Genomic DNA, 24963 nt, shown 5'->3' on the forward strand with positions numbered 1-24963 from the left:
CGAGGTATTTTTGGCCAAACTCAAAGTGTGGGGGGGAGATACAGATGTCATTTCTGGCATGGGCTTCAGCTGTTGGATTGCATCGTTTTGCAGTTGAAGACCAGAAAACTACTAACAGATGCAATCGCTCTCGTATCATTGCAAACATTAGGGTGTGTGCAAACTGACAAAACACTGAAATTAATTAGGCTTGAATTCTTTATTTGGCGAAGTGTGATCTTCTCTGGTCACGCAGAGGGATGTGTGCATTTCCTTCTCAGCAGCACAGGAAAAGTCAAATCTATTTGATCGACTGGAAAGTTTTTATCGTAATCTCTCGTGCTGAAAGATTGAGATGATGACCTCTTTGGCTGTAGCAGGTTAACTATCACGCAACTTGTTGAAATGCTTTAGACAATTTCAATTCTTCTAGTCCAAGGGTCGGCAACCTGTGGCTCTGGAGCCGCATGTGGCTCTTTCATCCCTCTGCTGTGGCTCCATGTCGTTCAAAATATGCGTCAAAACTGCCAATGTGCGAAACCCACCGGCACGTGATTTATTGAGCTTTCTGACCCCGGTAGGCCAACCATGGATAAATCCAAGAAAAGGAAAGTTTCAGAAGAAAACAGAATGTTTAACTCAACTACATATGTTAGTTTTGTGGCTGCTCAGGAAATAGTCAGGCACGAGAAGGGTTTTGTGGCTCCCGGTGTTTTCTTTTCTGTGAGAAAATGGTCCAAATGGCTCTTTGAGTGCTTAAGGTTGCCGACCCCTGTTCTAGTCCATCCCATCAAGCAGGAGAACCTATTCTATTCCAGAGAAATGGCTGTCCGATCTTTTCTTAAAAACCTCCACAATTTCTGAGCATCCACAACTTCTAGAGGCAAGTTGTTCCACCCATTAATTATTCTCACCGTCAGGAAATTTCTCCTTTATTTCTAGGTTGCTTCTCTCCTTGATTAGTTTCCATCCATTGCTTCTTGTCCTGCCTTCAGGTGCTCTGGAGAATGGTGGATCCCCTCTTCTTTGTGGCAGCAATCCATGCAGGGGATCCAGTAGGAGTATCTCCAAATTCCAAGTGATCTTTGCAGTGCATGATTTGTCCTTGTGTGGTAGCCTCTGGGCGATAAGCAAAATTTAGGCTTTTCCCTAACGGCTTTCAGTTCAGGCTAGGTCGCTACTATCCTTTGCTGTATCTGTCCTACTTTCAGCATTTCCTGCAAGAACTAAGGAGGCTGTCATTCAGTTTTGGTATGTTTTGGGCAATCTTCCATAAGTGAAACCAAAGCCCAGCACGCTCAAGATAGAGTTCTAATCAAGAGTTTAGCTTTCAAACAAACATACTGTCGATACCATCCAACACATCTTAAGATACATGGAGTCTAACGATATATTCAGGCTGTCCCAAAGGTGCTTTTCAAAAGACAACTGGAATTTCTTGGGTTTTTTCCCCCCCACCCTTGAAAACGTTTTGCTTCTCATCCAAGAAGCTTCTTCAGGTTTGATTGAATGGCAGGGAACAGAAGGATTTATAGTCTTCACAGTTGTCGTCAGGACTCTGAAATAATGCAAATCCTTCTACCCCGCCACCGGTCAGAACCGAAGAAACTTCTTGGTTGAGAAGCAAAACCTTTTCAAGGAAAAACCCCAAGAAAGTTGTGGGAAGCTACCCTCCTCCCCTAGAAGAATGAAATCTTTTGAGAATTTTTTAAAAAAGGCTGGATAAACTATTTCCCCTAAAAGAGAAATAAAAGTCTTAAGGAAGACAGAAACTCAGAGCCTCAGCTCCCTGCCCTCCAAACCCCAAAAAGCAGATACTGAGCTGGGGCAGCTTTAGAAATGCAGATTTGGTAATCCATTATCGCCAGCAGCAAGGCCTGGCTCTGAAGAAAGGTAAGGTTGGTCTTCAGCCACAATAGGAATTGCCCCGCAAACCCTTTCATTGCATCATCCAGCAAATTTCAACCAAACTTGACTCAGACAAACATGACCCCACATGGCCCCATGGGAGTCTGACAACAGCCAATAGAACACATGTTCTTGCACAGGAACAGGAAGCTCAAGTTCAAAGCCCAAGAGAAGGTATAAAAGCCACCCAACTCTCTCAACTCCGGGTGGTCAGTGTTTCAAGAAGTTTAATCAAAATGCAGCTAACAGTGATAAGCCATCATTAGGAGAATGTATAAATATACATATACATATATTATTATTATTATTATTATTATTATTATTATTATTATTATTATTATTATTATTATTATTATTATTATTATTATTATTAGATTTCTATACCGCCCTTCTCCCGAAGGACTCAGGGCAGTTTACAGCCAAAATAAAACACAAACAATATACAATTAAAAACAAAATTAAAAAACCTATTATACAATTGGCCGAAACTTTAAAACATTTAAAATCTAAAAACCCGTTAAAATTCATATAAAATTTAGAAATTTAAAAAATTTAAAATTACATATACATATACATATATTATTATTATTATTATTATTATTATTATTATTATTATTATTATTATTATTAATAATAATAATTATTTATTATATTTCTATACCGCCCTTCTCCCGAAGGACTCAGGGCGGTTTACAGCCAAAATAAAACACAAACAATATACAATTAAAAACAAAATTAAAAAACTTATTATACAATTGGCCGAAACTTTAAAACATTTAAAATCTAAAAACCCGTTAAAATTCATATAAAATTTAGAAATTTAAAAAATTTAAAATTACATATACATATACATATACATACACACACACACACACACACACACACACACACACACACACACACACACATATATAGGTCTTTGGTTGTTCAGGTTTTCTCCCGTGTAAAATTGGAAGTGTCTTGATGACGTTTCGACGAAGTCTCATTCGTCATCTTCAGGCTGGTGTCTACTGCTTCGTGCTTCTAGGAGCATGAGCATGCATACACACACACACACACACACACACACACACACACACACACACACGACAGGAACTGGAAATACGTCACAGGAGCAGCTGAAGGCAACTCCTAGAGAGGCAGGAAATGCATCTCAGAATAAAGCTGCCAACACAGCAGACATAACCACTGTAACAGTCAGCTGCCCCGAACCATGTGCTTGGTGGTTCTGCTTCATCATCAAACCATCTTTCCAATTGACCTCCATGTTTCCATTGTCTTTCTCCTGGCTTGGAACTGAACCAGATGGATATTTCTTCCGACCAAGCCCAGGTGCTTTTTGAAAAAGCACCTTTGAGACCACTATGACCTGGATGATTGAGAATCTCCCTGGACAGGTATATTCAAGCAGCTCTGATCCATACCTTTAACGTCGTAGAAGAGATCTAGAAGAAAATAAGCGAGCCACCTCACCTCATTGTCTGTGCCAACATCCAGAAGAACAGGGAGGCACTGCTGCGGGTGAACGCCACCACAAGCGGTGTAGAGTGCCAGTTTTCCTACTGGGATGCCCATCCCGTAGCTTCCTAGATCTCCCAAGCCTAAAATTCTTTCTCCGTCGGTCACCACAATAGCCTGAAAGTGAAGAAAGGAATCGGCTGAGGAAAGAAGTATTCAATCAAGCGTTGCTTTTGTTAAGCAGGAGTGTTAAACCAGGAGGTTTGGAAGGGCAACTGGATTGCTTCACAACCAACGGAGCTTTTCTCTGATAAAGCCATATTCTGAAACATTGGATTTATAATATAATGACAGAGTTGGAAGGGCCTTGGAGGTCTTCTAGTCCAACCCCCTGCCTAGGCAGGAAACCCTACACCACTTCAGACAAATGGTTATCCAACATCTTAAAAACTTCCAGTGTTGGAGCATTCACAACTTCTGGAGGCAAGTTGTTCCACTGATTAATTGTTCTCACTGTCAGGAAATTTCCCCTTAGTTCTAAGTTGCTTCTCTCCTTGATTAGTTTCCATCCATTGCTCCTTGTCCTACCCTCAAGTGCTTTGGAGAATAGCTTCACTCCAAAGGTGGCATTTAGCAGGTTCTAACCAGTTCTAGAGAACCAGTAGCGGAAATTTTGAGTAGTTCGGAGAACCGGCAAATGCCACCTCTGACTGGCCCCTCCCCCATCTATTCTCTGCCTCCCGAGTCCCAGCTGATCAGGAGGAAATGAGGATTTTGCAGTAACCTTCCCCTGGAGTGGTGTGGGAATGGGGATTTTACAGTATCCTTCCCCTGCCATGCCCACCAAGCCACGCCCACAGAACCGGTACTAAAAAAATTTGAATCCCACCACTGCTTCACGCCTTCTTGTTTGTGGCAGCCCCTGAGATATCGGAACACTGCTATCATGTCACCCCTAGGATCTGCAAAAGTAGGTTGTGGATAACTGGCTGATGTCCATGATATTCCCCATACAAATTCTGTATTCAGTTACTTGTGACAATTGGTTTCTCATTGTTACTTTTTTTTTAAAGCAAAAATATTAACAATTAGAATGCAAGGCAACTGTTCACCTATAGAAGCGAATAGTTATAGCTCACGGTTGAACTGTGGGGTCCTTGGAACTCTCAACAACTTGGTTGTTTTCTTGAAGACGTTTCATTGCCCAACTAGGTAACATCATCAGTGCTACAGGTTTTGCAAAATCATATCCATCTGGTCACAAGGATTCGGAAAGTGATGGAGTAACCAAATAACAAATGTATTATATTATTAGTGAATTCAACATGAGATTGTTGTGTTGCTAGTAAGTTGTGTAATTCATTGTTTTTCTTCTCACCAAGTAATATAAATACATCCCCATATTGTTATTGTTGTTCAGTTAAGTCATGTCCGACGCTTGGTGACCCCATGGACCATAGCATGCCAGGTTCCACCATCCTCCACTGTCTCCTAGACTTTGCCCAAACTCATGTTCGTTGCTTTGATGACACCATCTAACCATCTCCTCCTCTGACGTCCCCTTCTGCTTTTGCCTTCAATCTTTCCCAACACCAGAATCTTTTCCAGTGAGTATATCTGCACATATTCCTCCGTTATGTTGCAAATCTATCAGGAGAAAAAGCCCATAAGTCTATTTACGGATTATTGTTCATTTGATTTAGATCTGCCACAATCAAAAGATTTCAGCAACTTTGGAAAGAGTTCAGAGAAGAGCAACAAAGATGATTAGGGGACTGGAGGCTAAAACATAGGAAGAACGGTTGCAGGAACTGGGTATGTCTAGTCCCTCGACTTCATTGAGGGTTGCGTCAAGGTTGTGTTTGACCTCGGGGGGGCTGGTGTGTGTGTGTGTGGTCAGGGTGGGAGTGGCCAACTCAATTACACTCACTGAGGCTCCATTTTTGGCCACAACAGCCCACTCAGGCTCCTAATCGGGCAAAACGGCCCTCCCGGACTCCGTTTTTGGCTGCCATGGCATCCTGCAACTCTCTGCCAGCGAAAACGGAGCTTGGGAGGGTCGCTTGTGGCCTCCCCGAGTTCTCTTTTCGCTAGCAGAGGCACTATGGACCAGTTCTTTCCTGTTTCCAGGGCCGGATCTAAGCACGCCGAGGGCTGAATTCAGCCCCCGGGCCTTGAGTTTGACAGCCCTGGTCTAGTCTAATGAAAAGGACTAGGGGAGACATGATAGCACTGTTCCAATATCTCAGGGGCTGCCACAAAGAAGAGGGAGTCAAGCTATTCTCCAAAGCACCTGAGGGCAGGACAAGAAGCAATGGGTGGTGTTAAGTTCGGGAAGTAACGAGGCTGGAGACCAGGGTAGTGACAACAGCTCTTTAATATAGGGTGAACCCAGCAACAGGCTGGGGGAAAAACCTCTCCTTTTATACAGTTCTGCTGGAGGCTTCGTCCAATCAGCAACGTGCTGATTTCCCGCTCAAATATTTAAAGGTACAAACATGAATACATAACACTCCTCCCCTCCCAGAAAACACTTTGCCTCTATTTACATATTTATTTACATGTTATTTTTTTCGTAGTCACGCAAATAACCTGGGCGTCTCCTAGTTCTTTCTGACCTGCGCGGTTCAGTTCTGGGTGGTGTTTTGAGCTGGTCGGAGGGGCTGTTTTCTCCTCCCAGCTCTTTCTCTGAGCCAACGGGCTCTGGATTATTGACTGACTCTTTTTCTTGGCCATTCGGCCTTGGATTACTTCTGAAACTTTCCCAGCTGTTTCCCTCGGGAACCTGATGGCGTCGCTGGAACTCTGGGACCTCAGCTAAGTCTTGCGCCTCCCCCGGGTCATTGTCAGCTGTGAATTCAAATTGGTATTGGTCATGATTTGTTTCATTTGGTTCGGTTTGATCAGTTATTCGTTTCCTTAACTGATCTATGTGGCGCCTCCACACTCGGTTGTCTGGTAGCTCTACCACGTCGATTTTGGCGGTTATCTTTATTATTTGTCCTGCGAACCAACTAGGGCCGTCCCCATAGTTTCGGCCCACACCGGTCGCCTATGCTCATTTCCTTGTCTTTTCTAGTTCCCCTTGTAACCCTCTGGTGTGTAATGGGGATTCAAGCGGTCAAGTGGGCACGGAGTTTCCGTCCCATTAGTAATTCGGCTGGGCTTTTCCGTGGCCGTGCTTGGGGTTCTGTGCTGGACGGCTAGGAAAAAGTCTATCTTTGTTTGCCAGTCACCTGGCTTGAGCCTGGACAATGCCTCCTTAAGCGCTCCGGACGGGCGCTCTGCAAGGCCATTCGACGAGGGTGGAAAGGCGCAGAGAGGGCATGTCGGATGCCTCCTCTGCCAGGTATTCTTCAAACTGGGCTGCCGTGAATTGAGGCCCATTGTCGGGCACCAGAGTGTCCGGCAACCCGCGAGTTGCCAAAAGGTGGCGCAGGGCTGCGATTACTGCTTGCCGTAGTGGATTTCATGAGTATGATCTCCAACCATTTAGAGAATGCATCAACAACCACTAGGAACGTTTGGCCGTGGAAGGGGCCAGCAAAATCAATGTGGATTCTTGACCAGGGCCCTTGGGGCTTTTCCCATTCCCTGACTGGGGCCGTTGGGGTAGAGGTCTGGACTCTTGGCAAGCCTGGCATTTCCCTACCCTCTCAGCAATCTCTGCGTCCATGAGTGGCCACCACACATAGCTTCTAGCTAACCCCTTCATCCTTACGATCCCTGGGTGACCCTCGTGGAGGAGGTCCAATACCTTTCCCCTTAACTTATCAGGAATTATTACACGATCACCCCATAACAGGCACCCCTTGAGCCGAGAGCTCATCTCGTTTTTAACAAATTCTTTGAACCGTTGCCCGGCGCAATGACACCCTCTCTGTACCCAACCGAGTACAGTCCTTAACACAATGTCGGTATGATGCCGAGCCACTTCCTTAGATGTGACTGGGCCAGAGTCAAGAGTCAATAAGTAGGATGGGCGTCCCGGGTGGGGTCTTGGTCGCCCTGGTAGTGGGCATCGGCTTAACGCGTCTGCATGCCCACTTCTTTTCCTGGTCGATGCTGCAGCTTGTACGAATAAGCGGCTAAGAATATAGTCCATCGGGTCAAGCGTGGCGAAAGTGCCACAGGCGTTGGTGATCGCCAGCCAGTATTCCTAGTAGCGGTCTGTGGTCAGTCACGATTTCAAAATTCCGCCCAAAGACATATTCGTGGAATTTTTTAACCCCTGACACAATGGCTAGTGCTTCTTTGTCTAATTGGCTGTAGTTTCTCTCTGGGGAGGACATCGTTCTAGAGTAAAAAGCTATAGGGGCTTCTGTGCCGTTTGGAAGTCTATGGCTGAGTACAGCCCCCACCCCATAAGGGGAGGCATCGCAAACCAACACTAGGGGTAATGAGTTGTGATATTGTATGAGCAGGCTATCACTTGAGAGCAGGTTCTTTACTGCTTCAAAGCCCTATTTTCTGACTTTCCCCAAGACCAAACAGTATTTTTCCTAAGAGCCTATGCAGCGGTTCCATAGCAGTTGCTTTGTTCTTTAAAAAGACCGCATAGAAATTCACCAACCCCAGGAATGCCTGCAGCTCTGCTTTATTTTTAGGCGCTGGAGCCTTCCTAATTGCCTTGACCTTGCTCTCAGTAGGGTGAATTCCTTTCTTGTCTATCCGGTAGCCCAAGAAATCGACGGATTCGACCCCTATCTGGCATTTGTTTGCCTTGACTTTTAATCCGCTGTCCGGAAAATCCCCAAAACCTTTCTTAACTCCCCAATTCCTCCATGTTTTCCCTGAAATTAGGACATCATCAAAGTAGGGAACTACCCTGGGAGCCCTGCAGTAGTCGTTCCATTAGGTTTTGGAACAGCCCTGGTGCCACACTGACCCCAAATTGCAATCGGTGCACTTGAATGCCCCCTGTGCGTTACAATCGTTTGGGCTTGGCTGTGCGGGCGTCTACGGGCAGTTGTTGGTAGGCTTGGGCCAAGTCTAACTGCAAAGACTTGCCCTTGCCCCAAAGAGTGCAATAAGTGTTGCACCACGGGAACCGGTAAGCGCTTTTCTGTAAGGCTTTGTTAAGCGTCGCCTTGTAGTCAGCGCAAATTCTAATTGACCCGTCCGACTTTATTGGGGTGACGATTGGCGTCTCCCACTTTGCGTGATCGACTGGCACCAAAATCCCTGATTTATGAGCTTGTCCAGCTCCTTATCGATTTTGGTTTTAGGGCAAAGGACTCTCCTCGCCTTAAGCCTAATGGGGCTACCTGGGGTCTAAGTTGAAGGAAATAGGGGTCCCCTTGTACTTGCCCAGGCAGTCCTTGAAGACATCTTGAACTCGTTAAAGAGAATGTCTTTCAGGTTACAGTCACTTCTGTAGATGCCAGTCACTCCCATGCCCAGGGCACGAAACCAGTCTAGTCCCAACAGACTGGGCAGAGTTCCTTCGGCGATCGTGATGGGCAGGGTCTTCTTGTATGGACCGTACTCGACTCGGACGGAGGTGGTCCCTCGAACAGGGATGCGATTCCCTGGTAGTCGTGGACTCGTAGCCGTTGTGCTTGCAGGTGGCGCTTGCGACGGACGGCAGCAACCGCCAAAGTGTCCCAGGACATGATGGTGATCGCTGATCCCGTGTCTACTACAAGGCGGCCCCGTACTCCCTCTATTTTTGGCTTAGTGAAGATCTTCTTCTCCACTTGGTCGAGGCGCGCCTATGACCACCGTTGTTTGGTTGGAATCGCGCCTTTTTGTTTGAGCCAATCGCGGGTCGCCTTGCCGATTCCGCGCCTGATTGGCCGATTTGAATTTTCGGCGGAAGGTTGGGCGCTCGACAAACTTGGGCTAGGTGCCCTTTCTTCCCACACCGACATATCGCGTCCTTAAACTTGCAGTTCGTTGGCTTCTAGAAAGCTTTCAAACGGGTCATATACGTTCCCCATTTCTCTTTAGCCGGGTCAAACGGTGCGGGCGGAGTGTAACTGGCCATCTCCGCTTTTCTGCCCTGGGTTTGCTGGGTTCGGGTCTATCGTGCTTCAGCTCGGTTCTGGTTCTCCTTAGCCTCGAGATCCCACCTTCGTCGCCAATGTTAAGTTCGGGAAGTAACGAGGCTGGAGACCAGGGTAGTGACAACAGCTCTTTAATATAGGGTGAACCCAGCAACAGGCTGGGGGAAAAACCTCTCCTTTTATACAGTTCTGCTGGAGGCTTCGTCCAATCAGCAACGTGCTGATTTCCCGCTCAAATATTTAAAGGTACAAACATGAATACATAACAGGTGGAAACTAATCAAGGAGAGAAGCAACCTAGAATTAAGGAGAAATTTCCTGACAGTTAGAACAATTAAACAGTGGCTCCAGAAGTTGTGAATGCTCTAACACTGGAAAAAAATTTTTTGGCAAATGTTTTTATTTTTTGTAAACATAGTAAAAAACATCATTGTGAACAGATTATCTGTCAGGTACATGTTTAAAACAATTTCAAATTTCATCCCTCGTTATATTCTATACAATGTATTTCCTTCTTCTTCGTTCAAATTAATAATTTTCCTTCAATGTATTTCCTTCTTCTTCGTTCAAATTAATAATTTTTACACATCTCTAGTATATGTTGTATTCCATACCATTAAAATTTAGATGAAGTCTAGTCCCTTTGTTTAAATTTAGCTTCTTAAATTCCACGTTATCGCTTAAGTTCTTACATAATTGTCTATTAACACCATTAATGTAAATCCAAAAGCAGCCAGTTAGCATCCTTTCTTGAAGCGGTCGTGCAATCACACCAACCTGTCAAAACTATCTAAAAATAGCCCTGAAATCACAAAGACTATTCAATTCTTACAGTCTTCCTCTGCCTCCAAAAAACATTATTACATACAGTTGCAAATCATAAATGACAGTATTACTTTAAAATTTCAAATTATAAAAACCATTTTTCTGAGATGGTATACAGCTTTTTTTTTTTTTTTGCATTTATATCCCACCCTTCTCCGAAGACTCAGGGCGGCTTACACTATGTTAGCAATAGTCTTCATCCTATTTGTATATTTATATACAAAGTCAACTTATTGCCCCCAACAATCTGGGTCCTCATTTTACCTACCTTATAAAGGATGGAAGACTGAGTTAATCTTGGGCCTGGTGGGACTAGAACCAGCAGTAATTGCAGGCAGCTGTGTTAATAACAGACTGTTTTACTAGTCTGAGTTATTCTGTTATTCTATCATATGACATCCCCTTACTTTAAAAGATCTACCTATTTTAGGAATTGGTTGGAAGAGAAGGAGAGATGCTGGTTTACTTAGAAATAGACTTCGTTGGGATTTCCCCCCCACCCCCACCCTTCTAGCTGACAAGGAATTTGCTTTAAAATATTAACATATTACAGATGATTAAAGGCAGAAATCCCAGGAGGATTTTAAACATGTGCCATATGGCTTGCGGTTTCTTTTTTCTGCTGAAAACAAACGGGCATCACTGTTTGATAGAAAACAATGAAAGCCATGAATGGGAATCAAACTTTTCCACTTCTTTAGATCACTCCCTTGTTTTCAACTGAAGAAATCAATTCCACAAGAATGCATCTACAGATAATTGTTTGAGGCCTGGGCTGTGGGCAGAAAAAAGTTTACTTTTTTCTTTACACAAAAAAACCAAAAACCTGAATATATGTTTGTGGTCTGAATGATTTGGATTTGCTAGCTGAGGGGCATCTGAGTCTCACTGACCTTACTAAACACGCTACGGATGCATTCAAAACCTTGCTATTGATGTGCAAGTCTTTGTTTTAAGATGTGGTTAATCAATCACTATCCCAGCAACGTCAAATATTCTTTAGTATTTTCTCCTCAGAGGAGTTATCTCAGTCTTGCTCTCTGGTAACCTTTAACCTTTCAGAATGGATGGATTATGACAGCCATCCTTTGGGTCATCAAGCCCACGGATATGTCAAAATCATTTTTAAGGAAGAATCACGGAAAGATAGACAAGTCTGTTTTACACATACAATTAAGTCCAGGATCGGGACTTAATCTGGCATCTTGAAGAGAAGCGGAAAAGATTAAGGGCTGTAAAAAGGCCCAATCAGCCGGTAGCCAACACTCAGCTGGCTCCATTGACAATGTGACTTAAGGCAACAGCTATGATTTCCACTTCACATGGTGTCTTCCAGGGCAGGGGTCTCCAACCTTAGCAACTTTAAGCCTGAAGGACTTCAACTCCCAGAATTCCCCAGCCAGCTTTGCTGGGAATTCTGGGAGTTGAAGTCCTCCAGGCTTAAAGTTGCTAAGGTTGGAGACCCCTGTTCCAGGGCATAATATCCTCCCTTCAGTGTGACTATGGTGCCCCACGTCAAATTGTAGATCACATCATGACCGGTTGTAAGGTGAGGGCATATATTGGTCCAGTATCCAATTTTTTTAAATATAAACAATGCTGTGCTTCAATGGTTAGATGGTCTAGACTCTAGACCAGTGATGGTGAAACTTTTTGGCACCCAATGCCGAAACCGGAACTTGCTTGCATACACATGCTTGTGTGTGTGAGCACGCGTCGGAGCGCTGGAAACCCAAAGCGGACCGCTGGTCTTTGGTTTTTCGGGCCATTTTCAGGCTGTTTTTTGGGTCACTTTTGGGCCATTTTTGGCCCTAAAAACACCCTGAAAACACCCAGAAAAACAGCCTGAAAACAGCCCAAAAATGGCCTGGTTTTTGCCCATTTTTTGGGCCATTTTCAGACTGTTTTCCAGCGCTCCAGAAGAGCAGCTGACGACAGTGCATGTGTGACACAAAGGCAACACAGCCAGAGAACCAATGTGAGTCCCTTTATTATCACCAACTGTGCCCCAAAATGTCCCTTTCAACTCTCCGGCTCTTCCATCAACCTGTCATAGTCTTTGGCCGGCAATATTTCAGTCCCAAATGTTGTAAGCAGAAAACTTCTAACAAAAACTCCAACAAGACAAGACCAGGTAATTAATCCGGCAGGGCAAGCAAAATAGAGAATTCCAGAATTGAAGTAGCACAGCAGTAAATCAAACCAGTTGGGAGAATGCCAGGACTTCAGATAAACATCAGATGAACTCAGTGTTGGTTCCCGACAACCGCCCCTCCCATTTGCCTTTCCTTTTAAACTCCATCAGCAGCTGTGCCTTGTAAAGAGGATTGGGTCCCTTCTCCATTCCTCCCTGCGCTGCCTAGGATCAGGAGGGGGTTGGCTGTGGTCTTCATCTGAACCCCTACTCTCTTGTTCTATCTCTCCCCTGCTCTGCCCAGCCTGATTTTGCATTTCCCCAGTTTCTTCCACAGCCAACGGATCCACTCTCTCACTCTCTGTCAGACTCCAACAGGGGCATGACAGCGCGTGGGCCCACAGAGAGGGCTCTGCTGCCACCTCTGGCACGCATGCCATAGGTTCGCCATCCTGGGTCTAGACCAGAGTTGGGGAACGATGGCTCTTTTATGACTTGTGAACTTCAACTCCCAGAATTCCTGAGCTAGAATTCCTGTGCTGGCTTAGGAATTCTGGGAGATGAAGTCCACAAGTCATAAAAGGCCCATCAATCCCAAACTCTGGCCTTGACATTGATATTTGAACATAGATCTTTTTAAAATTTATATTTGATTGTTTTAATAATAATCTAGGTCAGGGGTAGTCAACCTTTTTATACCTACCACCCACTTTTATATCTCTGTTAGTAGTAAAATTTTCTAACTGCCCACTGGTTCCACAGTAATGCACTGTGTATCGTCGTCTGTGCATGCCTCTCGTGCATCGTGGATTGGGTTTGGGGGGAGGGCAGCTACCAGCTCTCCTTGTCTGTTACAGTTGGGTGGTGTGGGGGGAGATGTGCGAGCTATTCTGGGACGACGCTCTTTTGTTTGCGGTCGCACTATAGAGCCATTTAGTTTCACTTATGTAACATGAACTAAACATATGCGCGGGCGATACAAATAGTATATTTTCAGAAATTTAAATTGTCACGGGGAATTTTATGAAAACCTAATGAAAATGTTTTTAAATAATGCTATGAAATTTTTTTAAAAAGTCAATTAAATTAAAAAAAGGAAAGTGCTTCAGTATCAGACAAAACCCCTACTGCCCACCATGAAAGCTGGAATGCCCACTAGTGGGCGCTAGGGACCAGGTTGACTACCACTGATCTAGGTAAAAGTATTAATATATATTGCTGGTCCATGTATGATATGCCATACGCTAAATAAACAAATAAGGGCAACAGCTTAAGATGTTCCCATTCTGAATTTTAGATATCCACCTGTATTTTGCAATGCAGGTTAGATGTCTGGATTCTAACCCAGTTTGCTTTGGTGTGGTTTTTGAACGAAATGTCAGCCTTCCAATCAGGAATGGGGCAGCCATGGGATCAAAAAGTTATGAGTCACTCTTTGATCTTAAATCCTGATAAAATCAAAGTCTAAGCCCTGTCCTACCACAGAACCTGTTGTTTGAAAAGAAACAAACCCCAACTTAATCACATGACGGGTTTTAGCTTGATTGGCTTAGATGCTGAAAAGTTCTTGCTTAATTATGCAAACTTCTCATTTACAAAGGCTAGAATTCGTTTCTTTCAAATTAATCCGACATGTGAAGGCTGCCAATCTTTTTGAGGGGTGTGTGGATGAGTTCTTCAGAGCACAATGGAGGGATGTTACTATGGAAATGCTAAACTTCTAATGCAAAAAAAAAAAGGTTTGGGGAAAAGCAACCTAGCCTGAAAACCGTGATTCTACATTACTAAACGAAGACAAGAGAGATTCAGTTGTTGTTATTGTTTTTTTAAAATAGCCACAAAAATTCCGCTTCTGAGCATTATACATGCTCAGAAGTGGAATCTTCATTATATCTTAAATCTTTTTTTTTATCCTGCCTTTATTATTTTTATAAATACCTCAAAGTGGCTAAAAGTCTGTAGAGATTCTTAGTCATCCAGGTCATGGTTGTTCCAAAGTTGTCTTTGGAACAACCATGACCTGGAGGGCTGAGAATCTCTACAGACTTTCAGCTATACAATTTGAGGTGAACACCCTTGGAATAGTGTGGGAGTAGGAATGGATTTCCAGAGGAAAAAAAATTGTAGACTACAGGAACCATTTGCGCTACTCAGGTGACCCTGAGGACACAGATAAACCTCCAAGTGGCCTCAACGACTCTCTAAAAAGGATGCAAATGACCAGCTGTCTGCAAGGAATTCCCCACCATCCATTCCCCACCATCCTTCCATTCCCCACCATCCACTCAGAGCTGAAGAAGCTTCTTGGATGAGAAGTGAAATATCTTCCAAAGAAAAAAGCAAGAAAGTCCACATGCCTCCTGAAACAGCACCTTTGGGTCAAGGTGGCAAACAAACATATTTCTGCGTCCTATTTTCCCCACAACAACCCTGTGAGGTGGGTGGGACTGAGAGTAACTAACCCAAAGTAACTTACATTTTTTTTAATAAAAGTTTTTTTTATTTTTTTATTTTCTTATACACATATTGTAAATGTACATTCTCTTGTCCATAAATGATCATACATATTTTCTCTGAAGAAAGCACAAAAAAATAAAACATTTCAATTGCATTTGGAGTTGCTCTTCTACCCTTTTCCCCCTTCATTTCACAACCAACCTTCTTCTCTTTTCCTTCCCTCCCTCCTCACCTTTCCTACCTTTTCCTTCTCCTCTCCCTCCTCCTTCCTCCTTCCCCTTCCTCTCCCCCACTCCTCTCCTCTTTCCCTCCTTTCTCACCTTCTCCCCTACTCTTCTCCCCTATCTTATCCTCCTCTCCTTCCCCTTCCCTCCATCCCTCTCTCTCCTTCACCTCCTCTATCTTACCCTCTATTCCTCTCATCTTTCCTTCTTCTTTGTTGTATAATATTTCCCTTGTTTTGTAACCGAGCAACTCCAATTTCCTAGTATTATATACCTTCTTTTCAGTTTCTTTTCTATTTTACCCAATCTATCATTTCACGATTGTACATTTGTATTTATAATCTTCTTTCCTTCTCCCCCCATCCCCCTTTTCTATTTACTCTGGCACTCTCTGGATTTCTATTTCTTTTTGTCATTTCCCTCATTTAATTTTCCATTATTAACGTTGTTTATCAATCTCTCGTCTTTTATTCGTATCTCTTTTCTAACCATACATAGAATTTTTCCCAGGTCTTGAAATACACTGATTCCTCTTTATCTTTTATTCTTAGAGTTAATCTATTCATTTCTGCATAATCTCTTTCTTATTACTTCACCTTCTGATGGGATTCTATCTTCCAATTTTACGCAAATACAATTCTTGCTGCTGTTATTACGTGTATAATTAAAAAGTAACTTACATTGTCGGTGACCTCTGGTGGCTCAGACTGCTAAGACAGTCTGTTATTAACACAGCTGCTTGCAATTACTGCAGGTTCTAGTCCCACCAGGCCCAAGGTTGACTCAGCCTTCCATCCTTTATAAGGTAGGTAAAATGAGGACCCAGATTGTTGGGGGCAATAAGTTGACTTTGTATATAAATATACAAATAGGATGAAGACTATTGCTAACATAGTGTAAGCCGCCCTGAGTCTTCGGAGAAGGGCGGGATATAAATGCAAATTAAAAAATAATAATAATAATAATAATTAAAAAAAATCCTGACCCTAGCTTTAAGTAGGCAGGCACCCTCACACAACAAGGCAATGTCATATTACCTCGACTTTTCAAACGAATTTGTCCTCTCGTACTGACGAGCGTCAAAGAGACCTCATCCAAGGCCTGGATCAAGGGCAATCTTTAATTAGTCCTAATCAACTTCCTGCAGCTACAGCAGTCCGGCTTTAAAAAGGTTAGCTCATTTGTAATAGGTTTTTGATTCCACGAAAAATAGTTTTCCCCCTCTCCCCATTAAAAACGAATCAATCATCCCCATTACCTTTATGTTGTCTTCAGGCCAGGAATTTAGCATTGTGGCAATGTGTCCTTTGTCGTGAATGGTAATGAATAGGCCACTGGAGAAGAGAGAGGAAAAAAAAAGGATAAATTACAAAAAAAGAGGAAAACTAATCCGAGCAGGACAAGAGAAGTAGGAGTTGCAGAGAAGGCTGGGCAACGAGTGGAACGGCATGGAAAAACTAGTTTGGCGTGCAAAAAAATGGGGGCGCCTTAGCAGATTTCTGAAAGCTCATTTAAATTTGTTGAAAGGAGCATCCCGGGCAAAGAGGACGCACAGGATTTTAACACACTTGTGAATTAGTGTGCGAAGGAAAGCAGGCAGAACAGGGATGGGCTTCAAAAATTTTAGCAAGGGGTTCTCTGTCCGGGTGCTGGGTGGGCGTGGCCTAGTCAGTCTCCTGCACCCCGGCAATCAGAGTTGGAAGGGACCTTGGAGGTCTTCTAGTCCAACCCCCTGCCCAGGCAGGAAACCCTACACTACTTCAGACAAATGGTTATCCAACATTTTCTTAAAAATTTCCATTGTTGGAGCATTTACAACTTCTGCAGGCAAGTCGTTCCACTGATTAATTGTTCTAACTGTCAGGAAATTTCTCCTTAGTTCTAGATTGCTTCTGTCCTTGATTAGTTTCCACCCATTGCTTCTTGTTCTACCCTCAGGTGCTTTGGATAATAGTTTGATTCTGTCTTTTTTGTGGCAGCCCCTGAGATATTGGAACACTGCTATCATGTCTCCCCTAGTCCTTCTTTTCATAAGACTCAACATACCCAGTTCCTGCAACCGTTCTTCATATGTTTTAGCCTCCAGTCCTCTAATCATCTTTGTTGCTCTTCTCTGCACTCTTTCTAGAGTCTCAACATCCTTTTTACATGAAAACGGCCCTCCGTTTCTGGCCTCCCCAAACTTTGGGTAGGCCTGTTTTTTGCCCTCCACTGCCTCCGTGCGCGCCCTGAACTTACCTGCATCCAAAACGGGCTGCGTGGGGACTCCTGGGAGGGGTGGGGCAGGGTGGGCGGGGCCAGCCAGCAGTGGGATTTGGGGGTTCTCTGAACTGCACAGAATCTTAGCTAGAGGTTCTCCCAAACCCCTGGCAGCCCACCTCTGGCGCAGAAGCAATCCAGGCAAAAGCGAAGCATGAGTAACCAGAGCTCGCCTTTAAAGTCCTTGGCTTATGACTACAATTGAGCCCCCCAAAGTGACTTTTGTCCCATTTGAGGACCTTTCTTGTCGAAGTTGTTAAGTGAATCACTGCAGTTGTTAAGTGAGTAACATGGTTCTTAAGTGAATCCGGCTTCTCCATGGACTTTGCTTGCCAAGAGGTTGCAAAAGTGGATCGAGCGACCCTCCCTCCCCACCCCTCCCGGGGATAACCGTCATAAATACGAGTCAGTTGACAAGTGTCTGAATTTTTGATCATGTAGTCATGGGGATGCTGCAACGGTCATAAGCGTGAAAAAAACCAACCCCAAGTCAGTTTTGTCAGTGCCGTTGTAAATGTTGAACGGTCACTAAATGAACTGTTATAAGTCAAGAACTGACTGCACAAAGCGCTCTTTTGTAGCAATGCTAAATGTGTTGTTCCAGGTGGGATGGCCAACAAGTATTACAATGCCCAGTTCACATGTTCACTTAAAATGGCCAGGCACTGCTGAATATTTATTTATTTTTATTTATTTATTTATTAAATTTTTATACCGCCCTTCTCCCGAAGGACTCAGGGCGGTGTACAGCCAGAATAAAAACAAAATATATACAATTTAAAACAACATTTAAAAAGAGCAAATTATTAAGGCTGATTATTAAAATTTAGATTTAAAAATTTAAAAAAATTAAGAATACCCAATTAAAATTCAACACTAATTATGCCAGTCCCGCTTTAATAAATAAATATGTTTTAAGCTCACGACGGAAGGTCCGAAGATCAGGCACTTGACGCAGGCCAGGGGGAAGTTCGTTCCAGAGCGTCACTGCCCCCACAGAGAAGGCCCTACTTTTTTTTTAAATAATTTTTTTTATTTATTTACATTTATATCCCGCACTTCTCCGAAGACTCAGGGCGGCTTACACTATATTAGCAATAGTCTTCATCCTATTTGTATATTTATATACAAAGTCAACTTATTGCCCCCAACAATCTGGGTCCTCATTTTACCTACCTTATAAAGGATGGAAGGCTGAGTCAACCTTGGGCCTGGTGGGACTAGAACCTGCAGTAATTGCAGGCAGCTGCTGTTAATAACAGACTGCATTAGCAGTCTGAGCCACAGAGGCCCTTGAATTGAACTTGTCATGTCATTGTTCTATATAAATAGAATGAGACTATTGCCTTACACACTGTAAACCGCCCTGAGTCTTCGGAGAAGGGCGGGATATAAATGTAAAAAAAATAATAATAAATAAATTGAACTTTGTTTAGTCGCAGTGGGGCTAATCATCTTAGAAGAGATATTCTACCAGCAGGTTCTGACAGGTTCTGGAGAACTGGCAGAGGAAATTTTGAGCAGTTCGGAGAACCTGTAGCGGAAATTTTGAGCAGTTCGGAGAACCTGTAGCGGAAATTTTGAGCAGTTCGGAGAACCGGCAAATACCACCTCTGGCTGGCCCCAGAGTGGGGCGGGAATGGAGATTTTGCAATATCCTTCCCCCAGGAGTGGGGAGGGAATGGGGATTTTGCAAGTATCCTTTCCCTGGAGTGGGGTGGGAATGGAGATTTTGCAGTATCCTTCCCCTGACATGCCCACCAAGCCACGCCCACCAAGCCACACCACGCCCGCCAAGCCACGCCCACAGAACTGGTAGTAAAAAGTTTTGGATTTCAAAACTGTATTCTACTCTCATTCATAATGAATAACAGAGTTGGAAGGGACCTTGGAGGTCATCTATTTCAACTCCCTGCTCAAGCAGAAGACCCTATGCCATTTCAGACAAGTGGCTGCCCAGTCTCTTCTTAAGAACTTCCAGTGATGGAGAACCTACAACTAATCAGAATGAAAGCTATTCCACTGATTAATTGTTCCGTTAGGAAGTTTCTCCTTAATTCCAGGTTGCTTCTCTCCTTGATTAGTTTCCATCCAATGTTTCATGTCCTGCCTTCGGGTGCTTTGTAGAATAAACTGACCCCCACTCTTCTTTGTGGCATCCCCTCAAATACTGGAATATTTCTATGATGTCACCCCTAGTCCTTCTTTTCTCTAGACTAATTTTCCCCCTTTAGATGTGTTGGGATCACTGGATGGAAAGTTGTGATATTTCAATCACCAACAGCAAAGATACAAGCCATGATAAGGCGTGCATTACAACATGCCATAAGGGACGTGCATAAGAGCACCAGCGTGCCAACTGTCCCTGTCCTAATGTTTCCTTTAATTGTATTTGTTTTATGTGTTCAATTCATGTTATACTTATATATATATTATCTAATACAGGGGTCTCCAACCTTGTCAACTTTAAGACTTGTGGACTTGTGGAATTCTGGGAGTTGAAGTCAGTAGTGGGATTCAAGTCATTTAACAACCGGTTTTCTGTCCTAATGATTTCTTCCAACAACCAGTTTGCCAAACTGCTGAGAAAGTTAACAACCGGTTCTCCCGAAGTGGTGCGAACTGGCTGAATCCCACCACTGGTTGAAGTCCACAAGTCTTAAAGTTGACAAGGTTGGAGACCCCTGATCTAATATGTACTTGACAAACAAACAAACAAACAAACAATGATATCAGGCGCAACATGGTTCATGTGGGCTTCTCTTACCTATCCCCAGTTTCACTTCCAACACATCTGGGGAATAACAGGTCACCCTGCATTCTATGAGTCAGGATTGGATCGAACGAACATATTCAATAAAATTTAATTTAATGAATATAACATTTTATTTCCAGAAATAACTCCAGCATATGATGCATATAAGTCTCCTGAGATCCTTTTTTTAAGGAACCTCCCAACCATCTGCTGTGTTTTCAGATCCTATTTCTGTTATTGCTGTGGCAACCGTGTTAGGCTTTGATATTTAGAAATCAAACGTTCAAAATTAGTTTCTTTGGGGAAAAAATTTAAACTAACAAACACATCATCTTACAAAAGAGCCTGGACAATCAAACTTCATTTGAGCCTGCAAGGAATTTATCTGAGCAGGAAGAATCATTCACCAATCAATGGTTGAACAGATTTGTTTATAGCAAAGAATTGTTGTCACAGAGGTTTTAAACAACAGAATAAGCAAGTTAGCTGTTTGTTTCTTTCTCGAAGTGCTTTTCAGTTTATGCTTAGTAGGTAGCTCATGTTTTCTGAGCTCCAAAGCTAAACATGGTTGGCCCGTTTCGTATTCGGAGGGTAACTACTAGGAAATACTAAGGTTGGCTAGGTTGGGAAGTTAAAACATATTATAAAATAAGGTAATCGCATCTTCTTTTGATAACAACTGTCAGGAAAGGTACCAAGATACCTCCAGAACTTGTAAATGCTCCAAAACTGGAAGTTCTTAAGAAAAGATTGGATAACCATTTGTCTGAAATGCTATAGGGTTTCCTGCCTAAGCAAAGGGTTGGACTAGAAGACCTCCAAGATCCCTTCCCACTGTTATTCTATTCTATTCTATTCTATTCTATTCTATTCTATTCTATTCTATTCTATTCCCTTCTGACTCTGTTATTCTGTACTTACCTGTATGTACATACACACAAACCATGGTTTGTATGTACATACAAACTATACAAACTCTATATGGTTTATTTGGGAAATTGCATTGTATATCTCTTTTAACCTTCTTTTAACCTTCAAGAACTTGATATTCTATTCTATTCTATTCTATTCTATTCTATTCTATTCTATTCTATTCTATTCTATTCTATTCTATTCTATTCTATTCTATTCTGTTTTGGTCGCCACGATGTAAAAAAGATGTTGAGACTCTAGGAAGAGTGCAGAGAAGAGCAGCAAAGATGATTAGGGGACTGGAGGCTAAAACATATGAAAAATGGTTGCAAGAACTCGGTATGCCTAGTTTAATGAAAAGAAGGACTAGGGGAGACATGATAGCAGTGTTCCAATATCTCAGGGGTTGCCACAAAGAAGAGGGAGTCAAACTATTCTCCAAAGCACCTGAGGGCAAGACAAGAAGCAATGGGTGGAAACTGATCAAGGAAAGAAGCAACTTAGAACTAAGGAGAAATTTCCTGACAGTTAGAACAATTAATCAGTGGAACGACTTGCCTGCAGAAGTTGTAAATGCTCCAACACTGGAAATTTTTAAGAAAATGTTGGATAACCATTTGTCTGAAGTAGTGTAGGGTTTCCTGCCTGGGCAGGGGGTTGGACTAGAAGACCTCCAAGGTCCCTTTCAACTCTGTTGTTGTTGTTGTTGTTGTTATTATTATTCTATTCCACTCCACTCCACTCCATTCTATTCCATCCCATCTTTTCCTGTTATTCTATCCTTTACCAAACTAGGTAACATCATCAGTGTTACTAGACTAATGACTGTTAGCATGGATGACGTTACCAAGTTTGGTAAAGAAATGTCTGCAAGAAAACAACCAAGCTCAGAGAGCACCAAGTACTCGGCAGTTCAACTCTGGGCTACAAATAGTCTCTTGTTTCCAAGTTATTACTGTACAGTCTCCTCCCCACCCAAAAAAATTAAAAATAAAATAAAACAAACTGCTTTAGGAGCATGTGTGCCATTCTCTATTTCTTGGTCCAGGAGCATAAGCAGCTTTGTTTTTCAAGGAACCAGACAAGTCCAAAGGAAGGTTACACCCAAAATATCTGATTTATGAACTACCATAAACAAGGGTTAAGAGGTGATTGCTTGTCTACTCAGTCTGACCGGACAAGATCTTTTCCAAAGAGAAAAAAAAATAACACTTTGCAAAGAAGAATGTTAGTCCCCATGTGATATTCATCACTTTTAATAACGGTTAAAAAAATAAACTTTCCAAGGGGTGGAGATTGAGAGAGAGAGAGAGAGAGAAAGAAAGAAAGAAAGAGATAATTGAAAAAATATGCAGTGGAATCCAGCTTCAAAGGGAGTTGGAACTTTTCTGTAACTATTTACAGAGCATTTACAAAGGTTTGGCCTCCTTTGTGAATTAGAAAATCAAACAGCAATTTGAAACCTTCTCATTTGCAGTTTGGGATCGAAGCAGGACCAGATTTCCATTGGATGGTTGGGGAAAAAAAACCCTGCCTCTGACAGGCCAGGTGGAATACATGAACTGGTTTCCTTAGTACTGGGGAGAAAAGCAGTTGGATTTCATCAATACCAGGAAGATTTTGTGCCAATTTATTCCTGGCTGCATCCAAACAATGGGAAGACCACCTATAATATATTGAAATAGCAAACTGGGATTGGATTAGATAGCTAGATAGGTAGGTAGGTAGATAGAGATAGATATGTAGGTAAATAGGTAGGTAGGTAGGCAGGCAGGCAGGCAGGCAGATAGATAGAGGTAGGTAGACAGGTAGGTAGGTAGGTAGGCAGGCAGATAGATAGATAGATAGAGATAGATATGTAGGTAGGTAGGTAGGTAGGCAGGCAGATAGATAGATAGATAGAGATAGATATGTAGGTAGGTAGGTAGGCAGGTAGATAGATAGATATGTAGATAGGTAGGTAGGCAGGCAGGCAGATAGATAGAGATAGATATGTAGGTAGGTAGGTAGGTAGGTAGGTAGGCAGGCAGGCAGATAGATAGAGGTAGATATGTAGGTAGGTAGGTAGGCAGGCAGGCAGATAGATAGAGATAGATATGTAGGTAGGTAGGTAGGTAGGTAGATAGAGATAGATATATAGGTAGGTAGGTAGGTAGGTAGGTACGCAGGCAGGCAGATAGATAGATAGAGATATGTAGGTAGGTAGGTAGGCAGGCAGATAGATAGAGATAGGTAGGTAGGTAGGTAGGTAGGTAGGCAGGCAGATAGATAGATAGATAGAGATAGATATGTAGGTAGGTAGGTAGGTAGGCAGGTAGATAGATAGATAGAGATAGATAGATATGTAGGTAGGTAGGTAGGCAGGCAGGCAGATAGATAGATATGTAGGTAGGTAGGCAGGCAGGCAGGCAGACAGACAGACAGACAGACAGACAGACAGACAGACAGACAGACAGACAGACAGACAGATAGATAGATAGATAGATAGATAGAATTCTTTATTGGCCAAGTGTGATTGGACACACAAGGAATTTGTCTTTAGTGCATATGCTCCAAATATGCACCAAAGAAATAAAAAAGAAAAGACACATTTGTCAAGAATCATAAGGTACAACACTTAATGATAGCCATACTAATATCAAGTAATTGAATCATACTAATCATACTAAGAAACAATCAATATAAATCGTAAGGATTCAGCAACAAGTTACAGTCATAAGTGGAAGAAGATGGGTGATAGGAACAATGAGAAGATTAATAGTAGTGCAGATTTAGTAAATAGTTTTAAAGTGTTGAGGGAATTATTTGTTTAGCAGAGTAATGGCACTCTTGTGTCTTGTTGTTCTGGTGTGCAGTGCTCTATAGCGTCGTTTTGAGGGTAGGAGTTGAAACAGTTTATATCCAGGATGCGAGGGGTCTGTAAATATTTTCACAGCCCTCTTTTTGACTCGTGCAATATACAGTACCTCAATGGAAGGCAGGTTGGTAGCCATTGCTTTTTCTGCAGTTCTAATTATGAATTGATCATGCAACCAAACCCTGATTCATAGATGTGGACACAGACTTAGGAGATGGCTGCTAATTTATCTAGGATGCATCAATAAAGGAGAATATTTATAGCTCAGGGTTGAAATAAGGGGTCCTTGGTGCTCCCTGAGCTTGGTTGCTGCAAATGTTTCATTACCCAAACTTGTGCATTCAAAGAGCACCAATGACCCCTCAAATGGAGAATGACTCAGCCAGTTAATTAAGTTGATAGTAAAGACTAAACAAAAGAGAAGGTTTTTTTTAATGACTAGTTTTTGGTGGTGCTTTGGATATCCTCCCTGTGAATGCTGTTGTTGGGTCACTTGAATATTTGTAGCTCAGGATGGATCTTAGAGGTCCTTGGTGTTCTCTGAGCTTGATTTTTTTCCCCTGCAGCCATTTCATTATCTAAATAGGTAACGTCATCAGGGCTAGGCTAGAAAAGAGAAGCATGGGGCTGGTTTGTGCCTTCAAGGCCCTTCCCCACCTTTTAATTCTGAATTTTAAACGTTTTATTTTTGTTTTAATTGGATTTGTATTATAATACTTATAAAGGAAGGAAGGAAGGATGGATAAAGAAGGAGGCACGAAAGAAGAAAGGAAGGAAGGATAGAGAAGGAGGGAGGCATGAAGGAAGGAAGGAAGGAAGGAAGGAAGGAAGGAAGGAAGGAAGGAAGGAAGGAAGGAAGGAAGGATAGAGAAGAAGGGAGGCATGAAGGAAGGAAGGAAGGAAGGAAGGAAGGAAGGAAGGAAGGAAGGAAGGAAGGATGGATAAAGAAGGAGGCACGAAAGAAGAAAGGAAGGATAGAGAAGGAGGGAGGCAGGAAGGAAGGATAGAGAAGGAGGGAGGCATGAAGGAGGCATAAAAGAAGGAAGTAAGGAAGGATAGAGAAGGAGGGAGGCATGAAGGAGGCATAAAAGAAGGAAGTAAGGAAGGATAGAGAAGGAGGGAGGAACGAAAGAAGGAAGGATAGAGAAGGAGGGAGGCATGGAAGCACAAAAGAAGGAAGGAAGGAT

The 24963-nt window shown here is 42.8% G+C and overlaps 1 protein-coding gene across 3 annotated transcripts in view; it reads right to left on the reverse strand.

Moving 5' to 3' along the window:
* ME3 (malic enzyme 3) overlaps nt 1-24963 on the reverse strand; it is a 170310-nt gene that overhangs the window by 74597 nt on the left and 70750 nt on the right. For all 3 annotated transcript variants that reach the window (XM_058186518.1, XM_058186519.1, XM_058186517.1), the window contains 2 exons: nt 16252-16327; nt 3361-3522 (listed from right to left, as the gene is read on the reverse strand). In XM_058186518.1, the coding sequence (XP_058042501.1) occupies nt 3361-3522; nt 16252-16327 (238 nt within the window). The remainder of the gene's footprint in view (nt 1-3360; nt 3523-16251; nt 16328-24963) is intronic.

The sequence above is a fragment of the Ahaetulla prasina genome, chromosome 5, assembly GCF_028640845.1.
Source record: "Ahaetulla prasina isolate Xishuangbanna chromosome 5, ASM2864084v1, whole genome shotgun sequence".
NCBI classification, from domain to species: Eukaryota; Metazoa; Chordata; class Lepidosauria; order Squamata; family Colubridae; genus Ahaetulla; species Ahaetulla prasina.